Here is a 26,465-nt window from a genome sequence, read left to right as displayed (position 1 = left end):
ACACCCATCTTGAAAAGGTGGCAATATAAAGTGCCACTGCACAATGTCCCCACTAAACCTATCGCTGCACAGCACACTAAACAGTTTAGCATTAATATGAGTTGTTAGCAGTGGTCTAGGAAAAACTCGCATTTCCATTGGCTTTAAGCCTACAGAGCCTATTTGAGGTTAACTATTGTAGAATACCAGCGATTAAGATATTTGAAATACATTTACAGTGGCCCTGTAATAGCTGCAATAGTCTGCACCAACTATAAGGAAAGAGAAGTCTCAGCAAAGTGAAAAATGCCTGGAAAAGAAGTATTTTGCATGTGACTGAAAAACTAACATTCATCTCATTTTCACAATATTCCTAAACTGAAATGGTGTCAGCACCCACAACCGCAAACGAAATTGTTTCCTTGACAAAAATGAGAAGTGTCACAGCTTTGTACATACGGTGCTGGTTTTGTGAAGCACCTTGAAATGCAATTTAAGGAGTGTGAAAATAGGCAACAAAAAGAGTTTTCTTAGTGTCAACAGCTGTGTTAGAAACCATACAACCAGAGGTCTGTTCCCTAACACTCAGACCTTGGACTCTACCAGTAACAACTGCTTCTCTGTTTATGACATTTCAGATCTCCTCCCAACTCTCATTTTAGTTATCCAGAGTAAGGTGTTAGTATCCTCTTTTCTCAACACCTGAATCTAAGGTACAGAGAGGGTTACCAAAGCATTCAGGAAACAAACTACAACAGAACAAAACTGCTGGTAACCAGGTAGACACAAATAACTAAATTTCTCCTTTCCTTCTCGCACTAGTTATTGTATTCTTCTTTGTTTACATGATTACCACATCTTTGTCCTGCAGACAATTGTGTGTGTTGGAACAAGCTGCAATGTGCCACTCTGGGCATAAGTGTTCACAGAGTTCTGGGGTCTCTACTTTTTGGGAAAGGATAGATAAAAAGACTGCATCAGCGGTTCAGAGGCGGAAAACTAACAAATTTCTACCTACTCCAGAGTTACAGGGGCCAGAAGTTCCAGCTCTGTGACACTACACGTCATTATACCAGAAAAGAGCATCCCTGATTTTTCACATCACCAGTTCCTGGCAACAGTGGTATCTGCATCCAGCTGTCCTGATTTTTCTAACAGTGGGGAAACAACTGACAGTGACTTAGTACTGTGGGAGGCAGCCTGGGAGCACTGGGCTGTTCGCTAGAAGCGCACATCAGACTGTGGCTGGGTGTTCTTGGGCACCCGAGATCCCGGCACACTTGACCTGGGCAAGATGGGGTAGACTCCATTTTGGGAAGAATTGCCACTCAGGTTGTTTCCCTGTAGATGTTTCATTCCCCAGCTTTCTGCTTCTTCTTTCCCCAGCTGGTCTAGGCTTTGGGGAAGCAGGTCTTCCTGACTGGTTTCTTCCTCCTGTGAACCAGAAGAAAGAGTGACCTGCATTGTTAGCAAGCTACTAAGAAGTTTAGCAACACTCCAGGAGAGAGACAAGGTGTGAATGACACTTAAATATTTTCCCACACTCTTCCAGAAATCAGTACAACCTGCCTGTCCATTAAAGATCCAATATACTGTTTGCTGCAATACACTCATGAATGTACAGTGAAGCATTAGACGGTCATCCCTTTTTCCCCTCTACAAGAACGTTCACAGAAATCCCAGGGCAAAGCAAATCTGCAAGCAAACACTCAAATAATCTTTTGGGCATGTTCACAGGAGAAGTAGGACCCTCCAAACTACTCTTTCAGATGGGAAGGGATCACAAAACTACTCTGCAAAAGAGAAGTTTCTTTCTGACTCAGCTAAGTCACTGTGTGCTGGTGGACTATTCTCGTTATGAAAGCCATGAAGACATGAAGTAACGACATGGCTCTCACATGCCTTTCTGCCATTGACTTTAAAGCTGAAGACCCAAAATATGCTGGTTGACTGAATGCAGGCAGTCTTTGGCAAAAGTCACAAGTCTGCAGTGAGGTATTACGGGCACACCACTAACACTCTTCCACCTCACGTGTGATAAATAATCCACAGGCAAGATGTTAAGATCACAGTCCACAACATTATCATGAGCTGCTCTTGCTGGGAAGGACAGTATGATCTTTTCTGATGTCTGTGGATAAGTAGGTGCAAAGAAACCAAAGTGACAAGTGAATTGCATCCACTGCCACAGAAGTGAGCTTGGCCTCAAAGGAGCTGGAAGGTGTGTTTAAGGGTACCATGGTTAACTAGAGGAACATGAAAGCAAGAAGCTTTTTGTCACTGTGCTTGAACAGAAGAGGCTTGATCATACAAAATGCTGACCCTGCCCAACCCTTTTTGTCTTATGTCAATGGAGATTGGAAAAGCAAAGATGATACCAGGTCCAATCACATAGCAGGGCTGGTCACCTACCCTGAAGCATGGTGGAGGGCTACCAACCTTGCTAACATTATCCAGTGGCGTGCTCAACAGGTCCTTCCTCTTCAGCTTGTTTCTTTCCAGCACGTCTAGCTTGTTCACCACTCCATCAATCTTGGAGCCAATTCTGTCTATGGACTGTTCCAGCTGCAGCACACGGTGCAGGAGGCTGAGGAAGACACGGAGACCATTTGCAAGCTTTTTCTTATGATGAACAGCAGGATTTGCAGCAGAAATCTTATGGACAATGGTCCAGACCTCAAACAGGAGTGAATGCTCCACATCAGAGAACCGATTAATACCCACTGAAGACGTAACTCCCTGCTACACTGTTTTCATCTGTAATCAGTGATTCTGCTTAGGATGGATCCCAACCAGTCTGCATCACAATATAATCCCATCATTAAATATTGCTCCTGCCTCTCCTTTGATATGGCCCTATGTGGATTGCTCAGTGCTTCTCAGTAGCAGGATCAGGATCTCCTGATCCCCTGTGCTATATTTATCCCATGCTCCTTCTGTGGAAGAAACTGCCAAGTGTTATTCTCAGACCTGGAGGATGAAGGCCAACTAGGCTATAAATCAAGGATATTTATTTCCACAGGACCTTCTGTAAAGGTGTGAACTTCCCCCAGCCCAGTTATCTGTCTACCTTCTAACCTGAAACACGACAGCATATTGCTTGTGGCCAGCTGACAGTTGCAGAGATTAGAGGCAGAAAGCAAAATTTCTTAACTCAATCTTTTACAAGAACAAGCAAACTACATTACAAGAACTGTCCCAGTTCTCTCCTGACCTGCTCATTTACAGGTGGAAAATAAAAAGGGACAAGATCTTACTGAAACTGCTCGGCACCAGTGTAAACAGTTACATCAGGGAAGGAAGAAGCAGGGAATCAGACCCCTTGCAGAGGGATTAAACTACTGTCAGCACAAACATACATTTGGAACTCTTCTTTGGAGACCCAGCTGGCCTTATTGACGTGGTTATTCCTTGCTTCCACATAGGTCAGATTCTCATCCAGGTCGTTGTCACCATAGGATTTCCCCAAATTTTCAATCTCTGTGTTCAGAGCAACCTACAAGATAGATAAAGAAACTCCTGCAAAGTTGGATACTAACTCCGTGTTAGCTTCACTGTGAGTAACACAGAGCTTCACAGACAGGGATATACCCAGCTGCTATCCAGGCAGAGCTGGAGCTGTATTTCAGTTGCCTGCCTAGTTTATGCCATAAACCCAAAGATTCTTGAGGCCACTTTGGAGTGATCTCTACCAAACAGAGGGTTTCTTTCCTTGCCCTTTTTTTACCCTTTTCGCTTCTAGGTCATGCTTCATCTGCTGTTGCTCCTCTTCATCAAGGATGTGGTTGCCATCTTTGTCAAACCTGGAGAAGGCTGCTGTGATCTCATGGTCTGCATGGCCCAGTCTGCAAAGAATAGAAAGAGAAAGCTCAAGGCACTGAATTACCCTGTTAGGCTCTAACAGTGCAGGTGCACACCTTTTGAAATCAGTGTATCGTTTCTTCCTGCCAGTGACAAACCTAACATCCCAAATGGGAAAGAGATAGCAACACAAACCCATCTAGAACAGGAGATTAAACATGTGAGGAAAAATGATAACTATTTTTTTTTGATTCTTACATTGCCCAGATGTGAGCTAACTGCTCTCCTAGGCTTGAAAAACAGAGAATTTAAGTTACCTGTATGACCAAGAGAAAGGGATAAGCAGGCATCCCTCAAGCTGGCTCACTTACTCCTTCAAGCTGTTCTTGAAGTCTTCAAAGTCCAGTTCTTTTGTTCCATTCTGCAGTGCTTTCTGCACATCGGAAATCCGCTCCTTCTTCAGCTTCAGCCTCATGAGTGTCCGGTTGTAGCTCTGTTACCAAAGGTGCAAATGGACACAGAATCACGCAGGCAGAACAGTGAAAAATAGGGCAGAGCGAACAATGCAATATGGGTGAGCAGATGCTAAGTAATACAGGGAGATTTTAAGCTTTACAGAAGCAAAAATACAACGCTGCTGAATGAGCTCCATCTCTAAACTAGGATCATGCCTTCAGAGCGACACCAACATAGTAGCCAGGGTCTCCATGACAAAGTTTGCTCTCTGCTTTTCTCCTCCCGACCCTCCCTTTATCTGAGCTCCCAGTCATCAGCTGTTTAAGATAATGTCTCAAATACCACTTCGCAGAATATTGGTCCTACAGCACAGAGTTGTGAACTTTCAGGACCTTTTCTGAAATTTGCCCATGGGAAATCCAGATGTAACCCACTAGATCTGCATTCCTGTAACATGCTCAGCTTAGCAAAATAGGACCTGCCATTTTATTGATCAAAGTACACTCTATCAAGGACTAGAAGAGGTTTGTCTAGAGACTGTCCTGGGAAGAAAAGTCTCTCAGAAACACTACCAGCGTGCTCAAGTAACAGGATTCTCCCAACCCCTGCTTTCTCATCTTCCCATTGCCAAAGGATCTGGGAGCTTGATTTATTCCAGAAAGGAACTGAGTCTCCTGTGTGCACCACGAAGGTGGATCTGGAGTTGGCAATCACTGTTTTTCTCTAGTAAATTCCACATAGGTCAGGGACTTCCAGAAAATGCTTCAGAATTTAGCTAGAAAGTAGCACAGCTTTCACTATTTATCACCTGCTTCAAGATGTCTGAGAGCTGCAGCTCATCTTTCTGGCTTGAAAGCTCCTCCTTGACTTCTGAGTAGGTGTCATTGATGATGGCCAGGAACATGTTCTAGAAAAAGGGGAAGAAAAGAGATTAATAAGCATGAGGCATCTTGCCTGCTCCAGCAGCTGAAGAAGCAAGAGACAGGCATAAATGTGAAGGGCTCAGTTAAACAAGGAGCTGTTTCCACATAGGGTATCTCTTAGGCAAATTAAAGTGGGTGAAGGGAAGGCCTTGCAGTTAAAGCAGTGGCCAAAGGTACATTTGTTCCCAGCTCAAATACCATCTTTGGTAGCCTCTCTTGCAAGATCTTAGGTTACATTTGGATTCCTAGCACTGGGTATTTAACCTGGTCATTATGAACATCCCTCTCCATCCATTGCCTAGGAAGCCAGACACTGTCCCCCATGCTTTGTTCACTGCCCACTACAGAATACCTGAACTGATTCCCTTGAATTCAGCTGCCACATCAGTAGTATTTCCAGTCAGTTTTAGTCTTCACCTTAAAGGATGGGAATATGACCCTTAATCGCCCTGATCATCAAATTCCCAGTTGCAATGATGTGCTCTTTGTCTACTTTGGTTTATTTGCACTGCAAAGCTGTCATAACAGAACCTTCCTTTCTCTCTAAGCATTTGCGCTGCACCTAACTCGGGGACTGTCAGGAGGGGTCTGTCAAACACTGCTGTCAGTACAGGGGCAAGGAGGGCTTTCTTGCTTACCAGGAGCACAAAGAAAACAAAGAACACATAGGTGACGAAGTAAATAGGCCCAAGGACCCTGTTGGCATTGTCAATGGAATTGTAGTCAAAATCACCAAGAATGATCCGAAACTGGGTGAAGCTGGAGGAGAGGAAGAGCACAAGGTCACACAAAGGCACGTACATTTATCCTACCTCCTCAGACAGTCCTGAAGTGAACCCTGAACCTGCCTGCAGCCCAGATGGTCACAGGCACAAGCAAGAGCTGGATCTTGTGAGAGACTGAAATGTAAAGTAGTTGTCTCAAAGCTTGCTTGTGCGCACTGGTTTGACAAACAAGACAGTGGCACTATGAAACCCACAAGCTTGTTGATGCAGCACACCACTGTCCTGCTTATCAGTTGCCGACCATCACCAGGCTGAGTGAGCAGCCCACCGAGAACATCCTGTTTACTGTAGACAACCACGCGACGTCTGAGTGATAAGCGAGACCTAAAGGGCGTGAACTGCACATGAGACGTATGCACATGTACAAAACTGTCACCATACTGTTGCCAAGACACCGTTAAGAGGATGGAACCCACTTCCTTACCTACATGTTATAAAGGAAGACCACCCCCGAGACACGGTGTCGGCCCACCAGAAGTCTGAAGACAAACAGAGGACCTGCGGGACACTGCTGGATCCTGGGTGGTGACTATCTTTTCCTCCTTAATTCCTTTTATTCTCTCTTTTTCCTTTTCCTCTTTCCTTTTCATTGGTTATCAAAGCATCATTACCCAAGTAAAAGTAGTTAACTGTGCATCAATACCATGCCTCATTTGTGCTTTATCTTCATCTCAAGGATCAAAGCGAACCCTCAGTAAGGGGAACTCCTGCTCTCGAGTGCACTGGGAGGGGAGGGGGCACTGCCAGAAGGCAGGTCTTGGTGGGAATTGGCAGGGCTTCGGTCCAAGCAGGCAGGACTAGGCGAGCAGGGTCTCGATCTGACCGATTGGGACTAGCGACTTTTCCCAGACAAGGGGACAAGCAGGGCTCTGTCAGGGCCATTGGTCCCTGACAGATCTAAGTCATGCAATCTGACTGGTGAGTGAAATGTACTCATAGCATTTCAGGGGTGAATGGAATTGATCTGGTTAGAGCAAGAGCTGGCTAGAAAGGAAAACATGGTTTCCACACAAATTTCTGGTTGTCCAAAGTGTGTTTTTGTCTAAACAGGAGTTAAAAACAACCTGAATTTTCCCTTATAAAGGCATTTGACTCACTGAAGCCTTCTCTAGCTAGAGAGTTCATGAGACTGTGGAGAGGTTGTTAGTACCAGACAGTGCTCTTCAATCTTTTGCAATTCATAGCCCCTATAATGAAGTACATTTAAGTCTATTGATCAGAAATTTCCTTATCTGAGTCATCTTTTGTAGACTCCTTAAAGGCAGGACTTGCATGCCAGAGGTCTGTGGAACACAAGCTGAAAACTGCTGCTGTAGCAGGTACCTCCCGTAACATCGCACATTGGCTGAGCAGGCCCATGGACTGAAAGTCTGTCTGAGACAGAGTATCTTAACTCACTCCCCCAACACCCCCTTTCTGTGGGTGCTCAACACCCACTGGTCATGCCCCACCTCAGGTATCTTGATATATTATCTGTGGGACTTCTCTGGACATTGATCAGTGAAATGACTCCTGTAAAAAAATATCCTCCAATAAAAAAAATGAAAAGGAAAAAAAAAAGACAAAGACAGACAGAAAGACAGACACAGACTTTGAAGCCATGTACAGGGAAAAGGACCTTGAGATCCCAGAGCCTGAAAATCCTGACTGAGAAATGCAAAGCTCCATTTCAGATTCCTTGCATTTGGACTATTTAGGGAGCTGGGAATGGTTTTCAGGTCTAAGGAACAGGAATATGGCATTGCTTCATCTTCTTTGGTTTAAATTGTCCTGATTCAGTGATGTTGAAATGTATCCTTCCAGTAAGAAATTTTTATCTCTTTTGCTTTGAAAATGTCTACTTAATCTTATTTAGACTATTACACAGCATATGTTATAAAGCTTCATGCTGAATTTGTATTAAAATTAGCACATTATTTGACTACCGACTTTCAGAAATGAAGTAGAGCTATCTTATCAAAATTAGATACATTTATAAATAATTTAAATATGAAGTTTCTGACTTTTTCATTTCAGTGTTTAAAGCTATCATTTTGATAAGATAAATGCATTACTTCTGCTTTTCCCTGTGAAAACCCTGTAGCAACGAACAGTATTCCTTCCAAATCTTTATTTGAATTAAAGTGCACTACCTGATGAAAAACAGAAAAGTTTTCATGCAGCTGTTGTGCAGAGTGAAATGATGTGATCAGCAAATGTATTAGGAAGCCAGAAAATTTCAAAACTCTGGAGCTTCTATCTGGACCTCTTACTTATTAAAAAAAAAACCAACCCACCACTCTGAGCCCACCTCAGAACACTTGTTTTGAGCTATTTAGTTCTCACCACCAAAGTTACAGAGAAGTTTAACCTAACTAGGCCTAAAGTCATCTGCTTGTGTATAAAACCAGAAATTTGCCAGGGTCTCAGTGACAGTCAGACAGCACCATTCTACTGCCTTTACAGACCCACAGCAGGTGAGAAGCTGACAGAAGGTCGTGTGGAACAGAAACTAAATTATCAGCTGAGCTATGAGGCTTTTCTGCAGAAAGATGTTAAACCACTCTGCATGTTGAGTACCCTTGGTGTGCCTAACAGCTCCACATCAAGGGAAAGCTGTCTAGGCTTCAGCAAACTGAAGCTTCTCACTAAATGCTCCCAGGAAAAGGCTGGGATTTCCATTGAATTGTAGGGCTGCAAGGAATCTCAAACTCTGGAAGGATCAGCTGCTTGTGTCCCTGCTGATGAACACCAGACAACCAGAATTCTCTCTGTAACCCTCAATTTTCTCACTGCATTCTTTTGTGCATGAAGATGTCACAGCTGGAGGACTGTGAGCAACTTGTGAACCATTGTGGCTTTATTACGAGATACAACAGGTGTCTGATTGACATTCAGATTTGCAGTTGGGGATAGGTTGGAAAGTAGTTAAAATTCTTTTGATGAAATGATGGAAACATGGTTCTGACTTATACACTTACATGCATTTAACAAAGGTACTGAAGTTTTCCACTTGTGTCCCAAAAAGAAGGTAACCCAGCTGGGCATAGGCAAAGAAGACAATGAAGAACATAATGGCAAAGCCCAGGATGTCCTTGGCGCAACGTGCCAGTGTGGAGGAGAGCTGGGTCATTGTTTTGTTAAAGCTAATATACTTGAATATCTGCAAAAAGAACGAACAGGGACAAAGTTAGGTCAAATCACAAGCTACATCAGTCTCTCTTGTATATGCCCATGCTTCCTAAGACGAGGGGTTCACTATAGTACCAAAGTACCAAGAAGACAGCCAGGCTACAGGAATGTGGCCTAGTGTTCCGGATATTTGTCCCAGGTGTGCCACCATCTTCCTGTGGGATCATAAACATATGACTTTGTTCCCTGTGTTAAAGGAAAATATAAGGAGGAACTGCTATGAGGACAAATGTCTTGAGGCTAATGAGGAGCCCCAAGTACAGCATGGCTTTCCACCGTGCCAAGATGCTTTGGTTGAAATGCAAAGTCCACGCCAACAAATGAGTCATTTCCAGTTGCTGGGCAGCCATCATGAAAGGAAAACATGGTTTGCCAGATTATCCTCCGCAATACTAAAATAGTACAGGATAGACAAAGTTATATTGTGCTCAGCATTTTCTAAAACCACTTTTACACGACAATATCTGAGCTCATCTCCCTGTCCATTATTTCCAAATAACTGGCCTCAGAATGCAGGATGAAAAGTTGTCTGGATTTACTGCAAAACCGAGCATACAACTTTGAGGAAAATCCTTCTCTGTTATATAGCTATTACTTTCATCCACTCAGAGCGGGGGAAGAGCCAACTCTCAAGCTATCTAGAGAAAGAGGTCTGAGACTGGAGGCCTAGCACCTTCCAGACCCCCTACAATACCTTGATCCAGGCAAAGAATAAGTTGACTGCATTCATATTGTTGTACTGTGTCTGCCAGAATGCCAGGAACTCGAAGTCTGCGTAGGTGTCGGGGTGTTTCAGCAACTCTCCCAACAGCCTGTTCACCTCAATGGTGCGAAAGATGTGAAACCCAATAGCAACGATGGAGAGCTGCAAAGAGGAAGAGTCTGCAATGACTGCTGTGCCTATGCTTTCTGCAGAAATCGAAGTGTCACAGAATTCCTTGGTATCACACTTCACAACTGCAGTCTACTGGTGAGGGATGGAAATAAGGTCTTAATGCACTGAATAATGCCCTGACTTCACAGCCTCTCAGGCATCTCCAAGGAAAGAATTTTCTCCTAACAACTGATAGAAGAGCATGTGTCCATTTACTCTGCTACTTCATTTTGCTATTGGAGCAAAACACATGCCAGCTCTTGTCTTATCTAGACCAGTTTTCCCATTCCATCATTTCTTTTGGCTCTTACACCTCTCTGCCATTGCTCCCCCCAAAAAAGTGTGCAAGGATCTTCACCAGAATGACAACCACATCCAGGATGTTCCAGATGCTAGTGAAGTACTGAAGCTTGTGGATACGCAGCTCCAAAATCTCCTCCACCACATAGTAGAAGATGAAGACACAGAAGACAATTTCACAGGCAACAATGAAGAAGTCCCATGCGCTGACATAGCGTATAAGCTTCACTGTCCGGATTTGCCAGGAGGGAATGGCACCACCAGTGGCTGGAAACTCAACCACTAACCTTGAAGGGGACAAGAAAACTCTGATAATTACAAACAGGGAGAGGGAGGCTCTTAGATAATTTTGAGAAGCATCAAACCTGAGCATGAGCTATCCACCAAACTGCGAATGGAAGAGTTATGCATGTGTTTATGCAGCCTTATCTCTGCTGCTTCACTGGCCATGATAGGAAAGGGTGAAAGGTGAAGTGTGACTGGTTACATCAGGAAGACCAAGTCTTCTTACTAATCTATGCAACATATACTGACACCACTAAGTCCTACCCCCCTGGTGGACCATATTAAAATATTTGCATTTTAAGAAACTGTGGCATTGAGGAAGAAGCAAGAGGCAAAAGAATATTCAGTAGGACTCGGTTTACCTCAGAACGCAGAACAGGTTGATATTTGCATTATACACTGAGAAATCAATGAAGACAACTCGTGTCCCCCGATTCAGCCACAACTTCTCCTTCAAGGCTTGCAGGGTTTCAGCACTCTCTTCTCTGGTCAACTTGAGGTCTATGTAGTATCCTCCCCCACTGTAACTAGTTAGTCTTCCCCAGTGAGATGAGCCACCCAGCTCCTCCTCAGAATGGTACCTCCATCTGCAACAGACAAGCCATAAGCAGAGGCATCACTGTCCCAGGCTTGGATATGACCTTGTAGCCAGAAGAAATTAGATTATATCTTCAAGGAACAGAGCAGTTTTTAATTAAAGAGTTGGCACTTAATTCCTATTCCAGATCTGAGCCTACATAACTTTTTCATTATTGATAGATTTCTGATCTAGTGCTTCCCAGCAGTGACACAACACAACTTATGCTACTATGGAGGGGAAATTCTGCAGGTATGTTGGCTATGCCACAGTTGTGTTTGCATGGAGGTTACTCCCAGGATCTGCTGTATTGCCTTCTACCACTTTGCACACAACCCTCTGCTTAGAACACACTTGCACTCCTATTTCCTTAAGGACAATAGCTTCCCATTCACAGACCAAGATTCATGCAGCAAGCAGAGTTATTAAACTGCAGCTACCTCACATTATTATAGAGAAAGAGGTTTTCAAGATGAGAGATGCACTCCCTTCTTTCTGGCTCCTGAAATCCAGGAGGGAAGCAGATAGCATCACCCATTTTAATAGATCTGGTGCAAAGGTCTCTATTTAGCATCACCATCTTAAAACCAGACAACATTTTCTACCTAATTCTCCGCTGGATTTTTCATGGCTTTCCCAACAGGTCCCAATCTGCCACTCGTTCTGTTGTGCTTTTCCTCAAAGAAACACTTGGCCTTAGTGTTATACAAAAAGGACTTGCTGCCACTGACTGCAAGGGGAATTCCAGCCTTATATGAAAAACTCAAGCCTGGCATCCTGTGGCTCAGCAGATCTTATTTTGACTAGGAGGGACTAATCTGGGGCAACTAAAAAAAAAAAAAAATCATGGATTTTCTAATCCTGAACATCAGAAGATGTACTTACGCCGTTCCATTGATGAGTCCAAAGGAGGCCCTTTCCTCCTTGTCTTCTGAGTATACATCATAGCAGCTGGAGATTTCCTCCTTGAAGTCATCATGGACCACACAGGAATTGTTCTTCACCTTCAGCTGTCGCATGCGTGGGACACCCAGCAGCAAGTTCTCGTAACAGATGTATGACTGGGTGCCATGTGCTGCTAGGGACTCGTTGTTGTACCACTTTGTCCAGTAAAGATTATCCAGAAGGGGACCTTGTGCATACTGCAAGAGAGGAAGAGGAGAACAACTTCTTCATAGCCCACATATCAGAGGAATTTTCTTGGCCTGGCCTTGAGACAGTAAGACCTGACCCACCCGTCTCTACTCCCCAAGATGGAAAGTAGTAGAAGCTTGTGTTGGATATATGCTAAGGAGGGGAAAGACCAGGGCTGGTGGAGCCACAGGGTGGACGAGGGATGCTGGGCAGTGGGGTCACTGTTGGCTTCTCACAGGCCTGTAATACGGTTGCTGCACCTTGTTGGGTTAGTAAAGAGACAAGTGCCCTGCAAGCCTCCTTGTCCCTTCCACTTCAGTGAGCACAAGTCTCAAGGAATTGTCCTGGCGTGAGCTGTGAATTACAAAAACAGGGTGTGCCAGTGCCCTGGAAACAGCTGGGGAAAAACAACAGTGTCATAGTTCATTTTACTTTTTTAATACAGCAGGAAAAGACAAAGCTAACTGACAAACGGTTTCTGGCTGACTGTCAGAGATAAGCGGTTGCAATATTTCACAGAATCACAGAATCAACCAGGTTGGAAGAGACCTCTGGGATCATCGAGTCCAATCGTTGCCCTGACACCACCCTGTCAACTAGACCATGGCACTAAGTGCCATGTCCAGCCTTTTCTTAAACACATCCAGAGACGGTGACTCCACCACCTCCCTGGGCAGCCCGTTCCAATGTCTAATAACCCTTTCTGAAAAGAAATTCTTCCTAATGTCCAACCTGAACCTCCCCTGGCAAAGCTTGAGGCTGTGTCCTCTTGTCCTATCACTAGTTGCCCGGGAGAAGAGGCCGACTCCCACTTCACTACAACCTCCCTTCAGGTCGTTGTAGACTGCAATAAGGTCACCTCTGAGCCTCCTCTTCTCCAGGCTAAACAACCCCAGCTCCCTCAGCCGTTCCTCGTAGGTCAGACCCTCCAGACCCTTCACCAGCTTGGTCGCCCTCCTCTGGACTCGCTCCAACACCTCAATATCTTTCTTGAAGTGTGGGGCCCAGAACTGGACACAGTATTCAAGGTGTGGCCTCACCAGTGCCGAGTACAGAGGGACGATCACTTCCCTAGACCGGCTGGCTACACTATTCCTAATAGAGGCCAGGATGCCATTGGCCTTCTTGGCCACCTGGGCACACTGCTGGCTCATGTTTAGCCGGCTGTCGATCAGCTCCCCCAGGTCTCTTTCCACCGGGCCGCTTTCTAACCATTCTTCCCCCAGCCTGTAGCGCTGCATGGGGTTGTTGTGGCCGAAGTGTAAGACCCGGCACTTGTTCTTGTTGAACCTCATGCCGTTGGTCTCGGCCCATCTATCTAACCTGTCCAAATCCCTCTGAAGGGCCTTCCTACCCTCCAGCAGATCGACACTCCCACCCAGCTTGGTGTCATCTGCAAATTTGCTGAGGGTGCGCTCAATCCCTACGTCTAGATCATCTATAAAGATATTGAACAGCACTGGCCCCAGAACTGAGCCCTGGGGAACACCGCTAGTGACCAGCTGCCAGTTGGACTTTGCCCCATTCACCACCACTCTCTGGGCTCGGCCATCCAGCCAGTTTTTAACCCATTGAAGAGTCCACCCATCCAAGCCCCCGGCAGCCAGTTTGTCCAGGAGGATGCTGTGGGAGACAGTGTCGAATGCCTTACTGAAGTCTAGATAGACTACATCCACAGCCCTGCCCTCATCTACTAAGCGGGTCACTTTGTCATAGAAGGAGACCAGGTTGGTCAAGCAGGACCTGCCTTTCATGAATCCATGTTGGCTGGCTCCGATGCCCCGATTGTCCTGCATGTGCCGTGTAATGGCACTCAGGATGATCTGTTCCATCACCTTGCCTGGCACCGAGGTCAGGCTGACAGGCCTACAGTTTCCTGGATCATCCTTCCAACCCTTCTAGTAGATGGGCGTTACATTTGCTAATTTCCCGTCAGCTGGAACTTCTCCAGTTAACCAGGACTGCCGGTAGATAATAGAGTGTGGTTTGGCAAGTTCATCTGCCAGTTCCTTCATTACTCTGGGGTGAATCCCATCCGGGCCCATAGCCTTGTGGGTGTCCAAGTAGCACAGCAGGTCACTAACCGTCTCCTCCTGGATTACGGAGGGTTCACACAGCCCCCGATCCCTAACTTCAGGCTCTGGGGGCCAAGTCTCCTGAGGACAACTGGTCTTGACATTAAAGACCGAGGCAAAGAAAGCATTGAGCACCTCTGCCTTTCCCTCATCCCTTAACACTACACTACCCTCCTCATTCAGGAAGTGGTGGAGGCTCTCCTTGACCCTCCTTTTGCTGTTAATGTATTTGTAGAAGCTTTTTTTGTTATCTTTGACCATAGCAGCCAAATCAAGCTCTAACTGAGCTTTGGCCCTTCTAATCTTCTCCCTACACAACCTGGCAACATCCCAAGTTACCCGACCCTTCTTCCAGAGCAAGTAGGCTCTCTTTTTTTCCTTAAGTTCTAGCCTAAGTTCTCTGTTTAACCAGGCTGGTCTTTTTCCCCAACGGCTTGTCTTCCTACACACCAGGACAGCCTGCTCCTGAATATTTAGCAATTCCCTTTTGAAGCACGTCCAGCCTTCCTGGACTCCTTTGCCCTTCAGGACTGACTCCCAAGGGACTCGGTCCACCAACCTCTTAAACAGGCTAAAGTCAGCCCGCCGGAAATCTAAGGCAGAAGTTCTGCTCTCGCCCCTCCTTACTTCCCCCACTATCGAAAACTCCAACATTTCATGGTCACTATTCCCAAGACAGCCACCGACCCTCACATCTCCCAGTAGTCCTTCTCTGTTCACAAACAACAGGTCAAGCAGGGCCCCTCCTCTAGTGGGCTCATTTACCACTTGCATGAGGAAGTTGTCCTCCACACATTCGAGGAACCTCCTAGACTGCTTCCTCTCTGCCATGTTGTATTTCCAGCAGACATCTGGCAAGTTGAAGTTGCCCACGAGTACAAGGGCCAGCAACTGGGCGGCTTCTGACAGCCACTTGTAAAATACCTCGTCCATCTGCTCATCCTGGTTGGGTGGTCTATAACAGACTCCCACCATAATGTCCGCCCTGCCGACCTTCCCCCTGATCTTTACCCATAGACATTCAACCTTGTCATCCTCACCATCTTCCTCAATTTCGACACAGTCCAAGCACTCCCTAACATACAACACTACCCCACCGCCTCTCCTGCTTCACCTGTCCCTCTTAAAGAGCTTACAGCCATCCATAGCAGCACTCCAGTCGTGAGAGTCATCTCACCGCGTTTCTGTGATGGCAACCACATCATAATCTTCCTGCTGTACAGTGGCTTCTAGCTCTTCCTGTGGCTCATGTTATTCCTTCACCAGTTCTTTGACAGAAATGTGTTAGACCCTAGACATCTTATCCCCTCTTTATTCCCTTCGATAAAAGTCAGTGCAAATTTTAATCCAGCTTCTTCATGAAGAATGTATAGATCAGACCAGCCCAGGCATGAACTACAGGCAGGTTAAGTATGCTGTTCCCACAATTGCCCATGAAAATGGACATAGGCTTATTACTAAGACACCAGCATGAAGACATTGGACTGTAGGATTCAAAGCCATTTCTACCACAAGGAAATCTGGAGTAAGTCACTTGGCCTCTCTGGGCTGGTACTCCCTACCTGTGCAATGACCATCATATCACAGCAATTTCTTTTTGTTGTGTCCTGCGTGTCTAGCTGGTATGTTTCTGGGGAATGGACTCTTCTGGGCACACACAACACTGAGCCTAGCCTTTATTCTGGCCACAGTGCTCAGAGGGATAAATTATATTTTAAATCAGTGGATATTTTTTGAGCAAATGACGTTGTAACTATTGCTAGTAGCTGGCAAAAGCCTGTGGCAGCAAAATGCCTTGCTGAAAGCACTATGTAGCACATTCAGAGGGAACTAAATATCCCAGTCTAGCTGAGATTTCCAGGGCTCCCCATGCCGGGCTACACTTGTACTCACCACCCAGAAGTCAGCCATGCTGCGGATGGACTGGAAGGAGACACAGCCGTCCGTAGAGGTCTGCAGGAAGAGCTCAGACATCACTTTGGTGTAGTAATAGGCATTGGAACTTGTCATTCCATATGTCACTAAGAGAAGAGACAAGAGGAGGGTCCTCCCTTATACCTGAACATTGGAGCCTGATATAAATATAGGTATATATTCACTTTCTGTGTAGCTTATACTATCACAGGTAAGCTGAGCAAGGCACAATAGAAGAAACCTTGGGAACTCTAATCATATTGCTTTCTGCTTTCTGAGGGATTTACAAACTTATCTGTTGCATATTCCAGAATTTAAACTGTCAGACTGACAGACTATGAGTTTAAAAGCCAGAGAAGACCACTGAATGATGCAACTGAACATCCTGGGTAACAAGTTTTTTCCTCAGACAAAATTTCTGAAAGAAATTTTCTTTCTCAGAACAAAGTCCATGATCTGTATTTCAAAGTTCTGATCTGAAACCATAAAGGTATAGATATCATCCCATTTTCCCAAGTGGAAAGCTCCTGTTAAGCTCTCGTCTACCAAGAAACCTCAAACAGGAGCAGGCTTTAAGTTCTCTGAACATGTTGTTTCAACTCTCCAGTGCTTCTTCCTGCAGAAAAGCATCTGTCATGGTGATCACTAAGAACATGTCCTACTGTTGAAAGGGCACCATGAAAATAAAGCAGCTGACATTCAAGACCCTCCCCCCACACACCACTCTCTATGAGTCAGTGTGTGACCGCATGTACGTCTGTGTGAGTGTCTTGGTTCTTTAAGAAGAGTGACTGAAGCACTGTCTCCCTGGGCCAGTGTGATAGTAACTCAGGTTGGTATTGTCTGTCTATCTCTCCTGCCATAGGGTCCATGAAATATAATCCTCTTCACTGTGCCATGCCACAGGTGCTCATTTGTGATAATGAATGAACCTTCTCAAAAAACAAATAGCCATTGTTCTACCCACACAAAGCCCATTAGCATTCAGCACAAGGATGCATTAAATCCACCCAAGAACAACAGTGTGAGCTGCCATCTGCTTTATCACCTCAGCCACCCCTCCAGTCCCAGAGGGGAAAAAATATCTCCGAATCCTATGTCTTTGATCCCAGGAAGTTTCTAGAGCTGCTCTCTGGGGTTTGAACATTTGCTGTGAAACTAAGAAAAGACCCTGGGCAGATTCTCCCAGGACTGTGGACTCTATGGCTAAAACTGATAACATGGATCAGAAAATACTGCTTAAACTTAACCAATATCAATTAGGTCTAGAGCAATAGTTAGTTACTTTAATTGTGTGTGTAGCAGCTATTCTGTAGGTTAATGACACACCTGCTTGCTGCAGTGAGTGCATGCACAATAAATTTAACACCTACAACAGAGTGAGGACGCCTAATAATAAAATGTCACATTAGTCCCCTCACGTTGCACACAGAAAAGACACCTATGAGATGTGACAGCTACTTACGTAGACAGATATCCACCAAGAACACAATATAGACTAGCAGCTCTCGCAGCGTGGTCTTCACATAAAGCTCTCTGTTTTCAGCTGTGTTCTCAGTCAGCGTAGTGCCCCACAGACCTGTTGAGCATAAAGAAGAAATTGGAGAGTTTTGAGGGCCATTCTCAAAGGCCATGTGAGTAGCTGAAGTCCCATTCTCAAAGAACATTGTTGGGAGTTGGATTTTTGTCATTTTTCAGAGCAAAACTACTTCTCATTTCAAAACTTGACTAAGAGCTGTAAAAATGTGTTAAATAACCCCTAAAAAGAAACATTCCAGCGTGAACACAAGATTTGGGGCTGACTGAAACTGAAATATATTGGCTTTCTTATTTTGCTAAATCACTCTCCAGTTTTCTGTTTGAGTTCAATATGGACTGATCTTTTCCTGCCTGTTTTTCAGCTTACTCTTTGCAGAAATTCAGTCTTTGTCACAAATACTCTTTAAAACACAAAATTTCCTCTCAGTCATCCGTGTGCCAACAGCTGACCTTCTGACAGGACTTCCACAGCAGAACTGCATCTGATGTTAGCTTTATAAGTAGTAGTCCTTTTGGTGTATATTGAACCATCAGGGCCCAAATATTTGTCCCTTCCTTACCTAAAAACTCTTGCAGATTTCTTGTAGGTCATAAGACTCAATCAAATAACCCAACTCATTATTTGCAGTATAAAATTTAAAGCCAAATTACCTTCAGGATGTCTATCAATGGAGCTCTGCTGACTTTGATACAGTTATGCCAATTGCACCACCTAGTGATCTGATTTCTTCACACAGTGAAAGCAACACATTAAACGTCACCAGAGTTGATCAAAAAAGAGAGAAATATTTTTTTTAAAAGAAGCATTGACATTTTGGGTTCGATGAACCGCCTGACACCATTAGTGTATTTGTTTGTTCTTGCTGTAATGGCTTTCTGTTGTGATTTCTGAAATGCTCCTGTAGTTGAAAGGCATAAGAACCTCCACTTGAAAGCCTAGTGATGGAAGCGATGTCAATAATACCCATAGTCTTGCTGCTTTCTGCAGCTCCTAGAGAGCTCAGCCCTGATGCCCATCCCCAGTAATACACAACAATCATCTTCCTGCAAGCCAGCATCAAAGCTGATCAAAGGCCACACCTTTGAAGTCACCTCTGGCAGAGGACGAAGGGCTTTATTCTTTGGAGCAAGCATAAGTGATATAATGGTCTGTGCACATTTACTCCTGTCCTTTCGATAGCTCTTTGGCACCTCAACAGATTGAAGAGCTTTTCGCACCTTCAGCTACCATAGTGCCTGTTGCAGCGTCCACCCTCACTCCTGGACAGACAAACCAGTAGCTGGTTCTGGACATGCCAGACCAGCAACAGAAATGAGAGCCTGGAGAAGATCTGGATTAACCCACGTGCAGGAGAGAGTAGCACGTGGTCTACAGGAACCTCCACAATATGGAAAAACAGGGGCCAACAACCACCCATCTGTTCAGGTCACTTTAAATGACCCTCTTCATCTCCAGATATGACTACACCACAATCTTTTAACAGGTTTATTTGTTTTCCCATGAGGCAGGGAACCCCTACTATCCACATGTTGGGAACAGAGGCACAGACTTTCTTTGCTTTGGGAGTACAAGTGTACTTGGGAACACCTAAATTCAGGGATGCTCACATATCCTTGAAAACTTGGTTCAGAGACTTGCCCAAAATTATACCTGGAGGACCATGAGGCTGGCCCAGTACCCTTCCAGATTGCATCCAGTAATTGTAAAATTGTATCAGCTGAGGTTTGGTTTCAGCTGTTTCTTTAGGAAACATGCCATGGAAGTATACTGCTTCACACATGAAGCATGTCCCCATCTGTGTCTCCTGTGGCACCACCTTCTCGCTTGGGGATGCAGCTGTTTTGGACATGACATTTGGGGTAGGAGGACACTCAAGACTAGAAGACATTCAGGCTTCCTTATGGCATCTTGCATGACCATCCAAGCACCAACAAGGCAGAGCAAAGAAAAACCTCAGAATCTAAAAAACAGGCAACCAATGCAATTTGTTTGTAATTCTTTCCTTCCCACTGGTAAGAATCAATGGCAACATCTACATTATCTTCCAAGGCTGCTTTTAAACCAGACTTGTGACCCAGGTGAGCAACTAGCTCACAGCCTCAGGTACAGCCTTCCAAGGGCAGTGGGAAGCTGGGTGCCCCTCACCAGCCACTGTGCCACCCAGATACCCAGCAAAGTCCTGTCTATAGGCTGGCCATGGACAGCTGAGGTGGCAGGAGGCAGGCAGGAACCAGAGGGCCCAGAGTTGCTTGGACACAGTTTAGAGAGGAACAGCCCTGAGCAGTGACACTAGGAGCAGCAGATACTCACTGTAGCTGGCGAGGACAAGAAAAGAACTCAATAAGCCAACTATGGCTGGTACCCCTGAACAGCTATGGACATGTTATCCTGAGGAATGGTTTTAAAGCAAAAAACCCCACAAACTGTCCTTGGCTAAGCAACTTATCTTTACTACCTCCATTTTCCATGTGAGACACTAATGTGACTACAGGGAAGGTGGGGCGCAGTGGGGGGGGAGGCAAGAGAGATCAGCAATATCTGGAGAGGCAATGAAAAATAATGAGCACCTATAAAGATGCAAAGGAAGGATGTAAATTCTTCAAGGAAGAAGTCCTCACCTCTGTGAGGCTGATAGAGGCCTTTCTTCTGGTGGCACTGGCCTTTAGAGCTCATCTTCCCAGCTCTGCTGTGTCCTACAACCCTATTTGCCACCCTTGCTGGCAAGACACACTGCTGCAACAGTCACAGAAGAAGGGAACACTGTAGTGTCCTGACAGGTATTTTCATTTGCATGCTCCAATTTCAACCCCAGCATCTCACAAATGAAATTTTGATGTTAAAGTATGGATTTGTTTTTCCTTTTTAAGTCTCAAACAACGCCTAGAAGAAGGGATATCAGAATAGAACAGGTAAATGATACACTGCCTCTGAGCAATCTGTCATTACCCACCAAGCCCACCCAGCACTGCTCCTTGGCCAGGAGAAATCTCTAAAGCCTCAGCTTTGGCTTCCATGTGAACTAATAGTGTTAGATTGCAACTGCAATGACAAGTAAGAAAGAATTGATCATAGAGGGGCTGTGCAATTCAGGACCAGGCTATACTGCTATTCACTCACACGTACTGTTACAGGGTACAGCTCTGAGAAAGATTCTTGCAAGACCACGAAGCAAAGCTCCTGGTGTTGCTTTTCTTCTAAGTCAGGAACAAAGACACATTGGCAAGAAAGTAATAGTTTCCCCAAGAAATAATTTATCGCTTTTTCTTCCCTGTTTTTACAGCATTAGGACTTTATGCCTTCTATAACAAACTGTTCAACAAATACCCTTGCCCAGGGCTGTATCCTTACAGGAGACCTAACTTGCTCCCAGCTTTCTGACTGCCTCTGAATAAGCCTACATAATATTACATTCCCCTTTGTCTTTTAAACTGGAAACTAGCACCTTTTTCTTTCAGCTCTCTTCAAGCAAAGCGTTGTTCGATATGTTTCTGTTATCCTCTGCATTTCAGCCCTGACAGTGCTAGATTTCCTCTGGTGAATATTTATATCAGTTCCTAAGTTACTGTAGCACAGGGGCCAGTACTACTCCATCTAGAAAATGCACATAAAGACAGAACAGTCTCATCACCAGAGCGATGGCTCCTGTGGATTCAGGACACCTAAGCTCTGTCGTAAGCTCTGCCAACAGATTCGTTGCATGACCATGAGCACACCACTACATCTGACTGTACCTCCTGCTCTGTAGCAAAGGTAACAGGGCAGACTCTGGAGCTACAGGAAGGCACACGGAATGAGGATGCTCCCTCCAGGTCAGCCAAAGATGACCTCTGGGGTAATGCTAGTCTATATTGAGCAGATTCCTGGGCTACACAGATACTATGGGGTTTCTACCTTCTGCATCCCCACACTTTCCCCCCACCCCATACCACTGTTTTTCTCAAGGGCTAGTAAGTCCTTTCTAGGGAGATATCAGAGCTTTACCTCGGACGCCTCTGAAGACGTAGAAACAGCACTTGAGGAAAGGACTTGTCTTCCCATTCACAGCTTTGCTCTGCTTTTCCTGGTAGGGCAGCGAATCCCTCACCTCTTCAAAGTTCTCATAGGGATTCTCCAGGACGGACTTGGGGTTGTAGATGGCTTGAATCTTCAAGGAGGTAGAGGGAGAGCCATTGTAAACAGGATTATCCCAAGCTTTCTTCCCCACTGCCTCCAGCTCATGTTCCTCTGAGGCTCGAAAGTGGCTCTCAGCTCTGTTGTTTGTATGAGACGAGCTCATGGCTAGTCACTGCCAGCAGAAGTACTTTTTAACTGAAATTGTGAAGACTGCCTGCCCAGGCTGGAGCTGTAAGCTAGTAGAGAGGGAATCAGGCAACACCAAACAGCTTGTCTGCCCCAGCAACCCAGGAGAGGGTGCACCACCAACTTCCCACAGACAGCACACATCCTCGCTCTCTTTTATACCAGCTCAGCTGGTGACACCTATCAGAGGGGTGGCATTACCCGTCGTTAGGAATCCCCGTCAGCCCTATTATTCCGGCAGTCCTAGGAACACCGACACGTCCGGGAGACTTTCGCTGCTTCCCCACGGCGATAACAGACCCAGATGCCGTTGCGGGAAGAGGAGGCTGCTAGGAGACGGCCCCTGCGTTGAGGAGGGGCAAGAGGAGGAGGCGGCTGGGATTTAATGGGACGCCTCCGGCTGCCCGCAGCCCAGATCAGCTCCAGGTGAGGCTCCCGCGGGGCGCACCGAGCGCTGGGAGCCGTGCTGGGACCTTGCGCAAGCGCCGTTGGGGAGAGGGGCCGGACCGGGAGCCTTTGCTCGGGGGGTCGGGGAGCTCCCGGGATCCCAGCGAAGCGCAGCAGAGCACGGACGGTGTCCGGGAGCGGCGGCGCGGAGCCGGCGGCGCTGGCAGCTCGCCCCGGGCAGCTGCCTCCGCTCGGGCTCGGAGGCGTTGCAGTCCCTTTGCCAAGCCCTGCGGACACTTCAGGAAGAAGCTGGGTTTTGGCCTAAAACGTGATCCGGGTCAGCGTTTCCCCAGCATCCTCCTTGCTATCTCAGTGTTAAAAGCAGGAGTAAAAAAAAAGGAATAAACTTCTCGTGTTCATTTGGGGAAACGGGGGCTGGACTCTTCTGCTTTTGCAGAATTTCGATAAACCCTGCAGTGCGTGCTGGCCCTGAGGCAAACCTGAGAAAAAAACACGATTACACCAGGCAAAACTGGAAATAATAATAGCTAGGGGTTGCCAGTATTCCCCCCTGGCCAGCAGCAAGAAGTGGTCCCTGGCGCCGCAGGTGCTGGAGGCCTGTGAGTGTACCCCTGGAGGGGAGCATCAGGTGATGGCTTAACCCTGGGATGACAGGCTTCTGTCTTGGTGGTAACGTACTAAATGAATGTATAGCCTGAGCCTTATCCCTCCTCGAGCCTGAATGCATAACTTGGAAGAGGTGCATCTCCATGGGTACTGGCGGTAGCTATTTTTCTGATGTTACCCAGGGAAGCAACATGACTCTTGCACCTGTAGGACCACAGGGCTCAAAGATACAAGCAAGGGTGTTTCCTCTGGACTATAATGTTCATACAGGTGATGTTGCCAGGCCAGCTGGGATGTGCAGAGCTGTCCCCTAGATGTTACCTACATGATGATGGTGTTGAGCTGCTTGAGCAACAGTGAGGCAAGACATAATTTGGCACAGGGCACTAAGAAAGCAGCAGCTGGTTGGAAGGTCACTGGAGGTCTGGGCTGGGTCCTTGGACTGAATTTGATATTACTAGGGCCTGTTGTGTTTTATTACTCCCTCGCAAAATGAGAGCGGTGGAATGGAGTCAATGGGGTGAATGAATGGAAAGCATTTGCAGAGCTCTCCCAGCAGCTGGAATGCTGAGGGATGAGACCTCAGTGAAAGGCCATGTGGCAGGGCCAGGCATCCAGTCACACCCCTGGGACCATACAGCAGATATCCCTGCCTATGTGCAAGCAGCATGGCTTACGGTGCACAGCTGCTGCTTTAGGGGAGCACGCGGGTTTTGTCCACAGTGCACCTCTCGCTGCCTGTGGCACAGCACCACTTCACATTACATCCTTCAGGCCCAAATACATTGCAGATCTGCCTTCTTGCTGGCTAGGGCACAGAGCAGGTAGTGAGAGGGAGGACTCTGAGCTTCTGTGTTGGAAGACCAAGTCACCCACCTAGCCCAGAAGACAGGTCATGTCTGTGTCACCTGATTTTGAACAGCCTAACACAAGGCAGAACAAAGAGGACCCTATAACTAAGGAAACACGCAGTACTTTGCAGGCAGGCTGGGGTGACTCATTCATTTATGCAGGTCTGTAAAGGTCCTTTTCAGCCAGTACATTTGAACTGTACTGTTAGTGCACACTTCAGTTTTGGAGGGGAGTCTAGATGGGGCTTGAATTGTCTATCTGGCTTGCAAAATGGTACAAGCACTTCCTTGCTAGGAGGCAGGGTATGCATTTGCATAGGAAGCTGCCTCATTTTACACTAAATGGTGCAGGGAGATATGTCACCTCAGGGAGAATATGACCCAAACCTTAGGACCTCATAAATCACCATGCTATGTGTTGACCTCTGTGGTGTTTGATGTAAAACCATGTGGAGCACCAGTATTTGCTAAGGAGTGATACATGTCTGATGGCATCTTCTTGATAGCACAGCCCCAGAAGTTTTCCTGTCAATAAATTCCTTAAAATATGATGTGGGTCAGAGTAGTTCCTGGACTGACCATTCATTCACTGCACAGAGAAGTTTGCCAAGCAAAAGGACATCAGCAGAACTGCTCACACCCAGCTACAGGCGAACAAAGAAAAATCATGTGTATTCACTGCATTTATGGTACAGGAACTCCAGGCTTGCTGCTCCTTTTTTCACTGGCTTGTTTCTAAGAGTCAGTTCTGAAACTCTGAGGGGAGCCTGGAAATTTGTTCTGGGGCAGAAGCAAGGAACAGGAAACATCACAGTAAGGGTTCTGCGGTATAAAAAGCCACTGTGAAGAAGAGATGATTTGTTCATTGTGACCACAGTGATGGAGATTTTATTTAGACATTGAGGGGAGCCATTGAGCAGGTGAGAGAAGAAAACCTTGTAAGAGTTCACCTAGGGAGGGGATACATTCCCCGCTACTGGAGAATGTTGTTATGAATAGGTCAGGGGAAAGTCTCCTGGAGATGATAAGGAAAGAGAGGAGGGAGATAGGTTAAATGATCTCTAAAGGCCCTTCTCGTCAGGGAATTGTGTGATGCTAGGATAAGGCCTCCGGTCCCTGTCCACTGGCCAGAGTCTCTGTTAGGTAACCTGTGAGCCATTCATCCCCAGCGCTTCAAGTCTTGCAGTGAGCTACAGCAGCGCACTGCTAGAACAGCGTCCTGTCAGCTGGCTTGCATTCACCCATGAATGAAACACTACTTCCACGCTGGGGGGAATAATGACTTTTCAAAATTAATTAAAATATTGCATCTATTGGAAATCAAGTGAGAAGAGGAGAAATGGAGAAAAGTTATGTTTTAAAAGATCCAACAAATAATGTTAATCATGGTATATTGTTTCCAAATGTTGTCAGTGCTGATTCAAATGGCTAGTTGAAACAAAATACTTGACATAAAAAAAAAAAATCAAGTTATCTTGCGGTACACACACACACACACAAACACCCCCACTACAATTTTCCATCGAGATTCCCCCAACTAAAAGCATTAGAGCCACTAATGATGAGCAGCAGTAAATAGGATAAAACATAACGATACTTTCTACGAAGTAACGCTGCTATCACAAAAAAGGCAGTCTGTAAGAACAAGGAACATCCTTTATTATACTGCCGTAGTTAGGAAACAACAGGCCTGCTTCTGAATGTATAAACCCTCCTTCAGGTTTCTGCAAATTTTCTCACTAAAAAAAATAAAAGGCTTGCATTGCTAAAAATATGTTTTTCGCGATGATGAAATGTATTACTTTCCCCACAGCCCTGGTCTTCTTTACAGCGATAACTTGGCTCATCAACAGATATAACAACTCCACTACTGTAACAAGGTTAAATTCTATAGCACTTACCCATAGTTCAGCAGCAGCAGGGCAGGCATTGCAACTCTGGAAGCTTTGCATCCTTCAGAAATAGCTCTCAAATAATCTTGTGCAAAGATCTCCAGAAACAGGATAGAATGCGATGATGGGACAAGGAACTCACGTGCCAGGTTCATGCCCAGTGCTCATGACTGTTTTAGCAATTGCTGTGTAAGTTTGTGAATACTACATGTGCATTGCCATGAGCCTGTAACCAGTCTCTTCACCTGATCCAAACCTGCCCTTTTTCAGCAGCTTGTCACAGGGGTGTGAGCTAATCTGATGGCGGTAACAGAGAATTTTTCTCCCAGTGGCATCATACAGTTTGGTTTAGCTGTGTTTGTAATTATGGGGACTGTGGAGTAACTACCGGGGGGGCACTTATTGAAAGTAATTATTGGAGGCACGCTTATTGAGAGTAAAGTTATATCCACATCTTATAGAACTAAGAAAGTGTCTAGGGTGGGACATGGTCAGCATGTACCATGGTCGACACATGGTCGACAGTTCCCTGGGCAACCTGGCCTGCATTCTTTGATGTTCACACACCAAGGGAGCTTGGCATGCTAACTGTGAG

The 26,465-nt window shown here is 45.8% G+C and overlaps 1 protein-coding gene across 1 annotated transcript; it reads right to left on the bottom strand.

Annotated features, from left to right (window-relative positions):
* Positions 1–1,200: 1,200 nt before the first annotated feature.
* PKD2L1 (polycystin 2 like 1, transient receptor potential cation channel) lies at positions 1,201–22,090 on the bottom strand. The gene is made up of 15 exons (XM_068397434.1): positions 21,796–22,090; positions 17,740–17,853; positions 16,254–16,381; positions 12,037–12,293; positions 10,937–11,161; positions 10,348–10,576; positions 9,810–9,980; positions 8,905–9,086; positions 5,798–5,918; positions 5,045–5,143; positions 4,152–4,273; positions 3,707–3,824; positions 3,339–3,475; positions 2,419–2,566; positions 1,201–1,413 (listed from the first exon to the last, which is right to left on the bottom strand). Exons 1-15 carry the CDS (start codon positions 22,088–22,090, stop codon positions 1,201–1,203), a joined length of 2,559 nt encoding a protein of 852 aa, XP_068253535.1.
* Between the last annotated feature and the right edge of the window lie 4,375 nt (positions 22,091–26,465).

This window comes from Nyctibius grandis, chromosome 4 (assembly GCF_013368605.1).
Source record: "Nyctibius grandis isolate bNycGra1 chromosome 4, bNycGra1.pri, whole genome shotgun sequence".
NCBI classification, from domain to species: Eukaryota; Metazoa; Chordata; class Aves; order Nyctibiiformes; family Nyctibiidae; genus Nyctibius; species Nyctibius grandis.
Note: the sequence above shows the minus strand (reverse complement) of the source record. Positions and strands in the feature narration are given on the sequence as shown.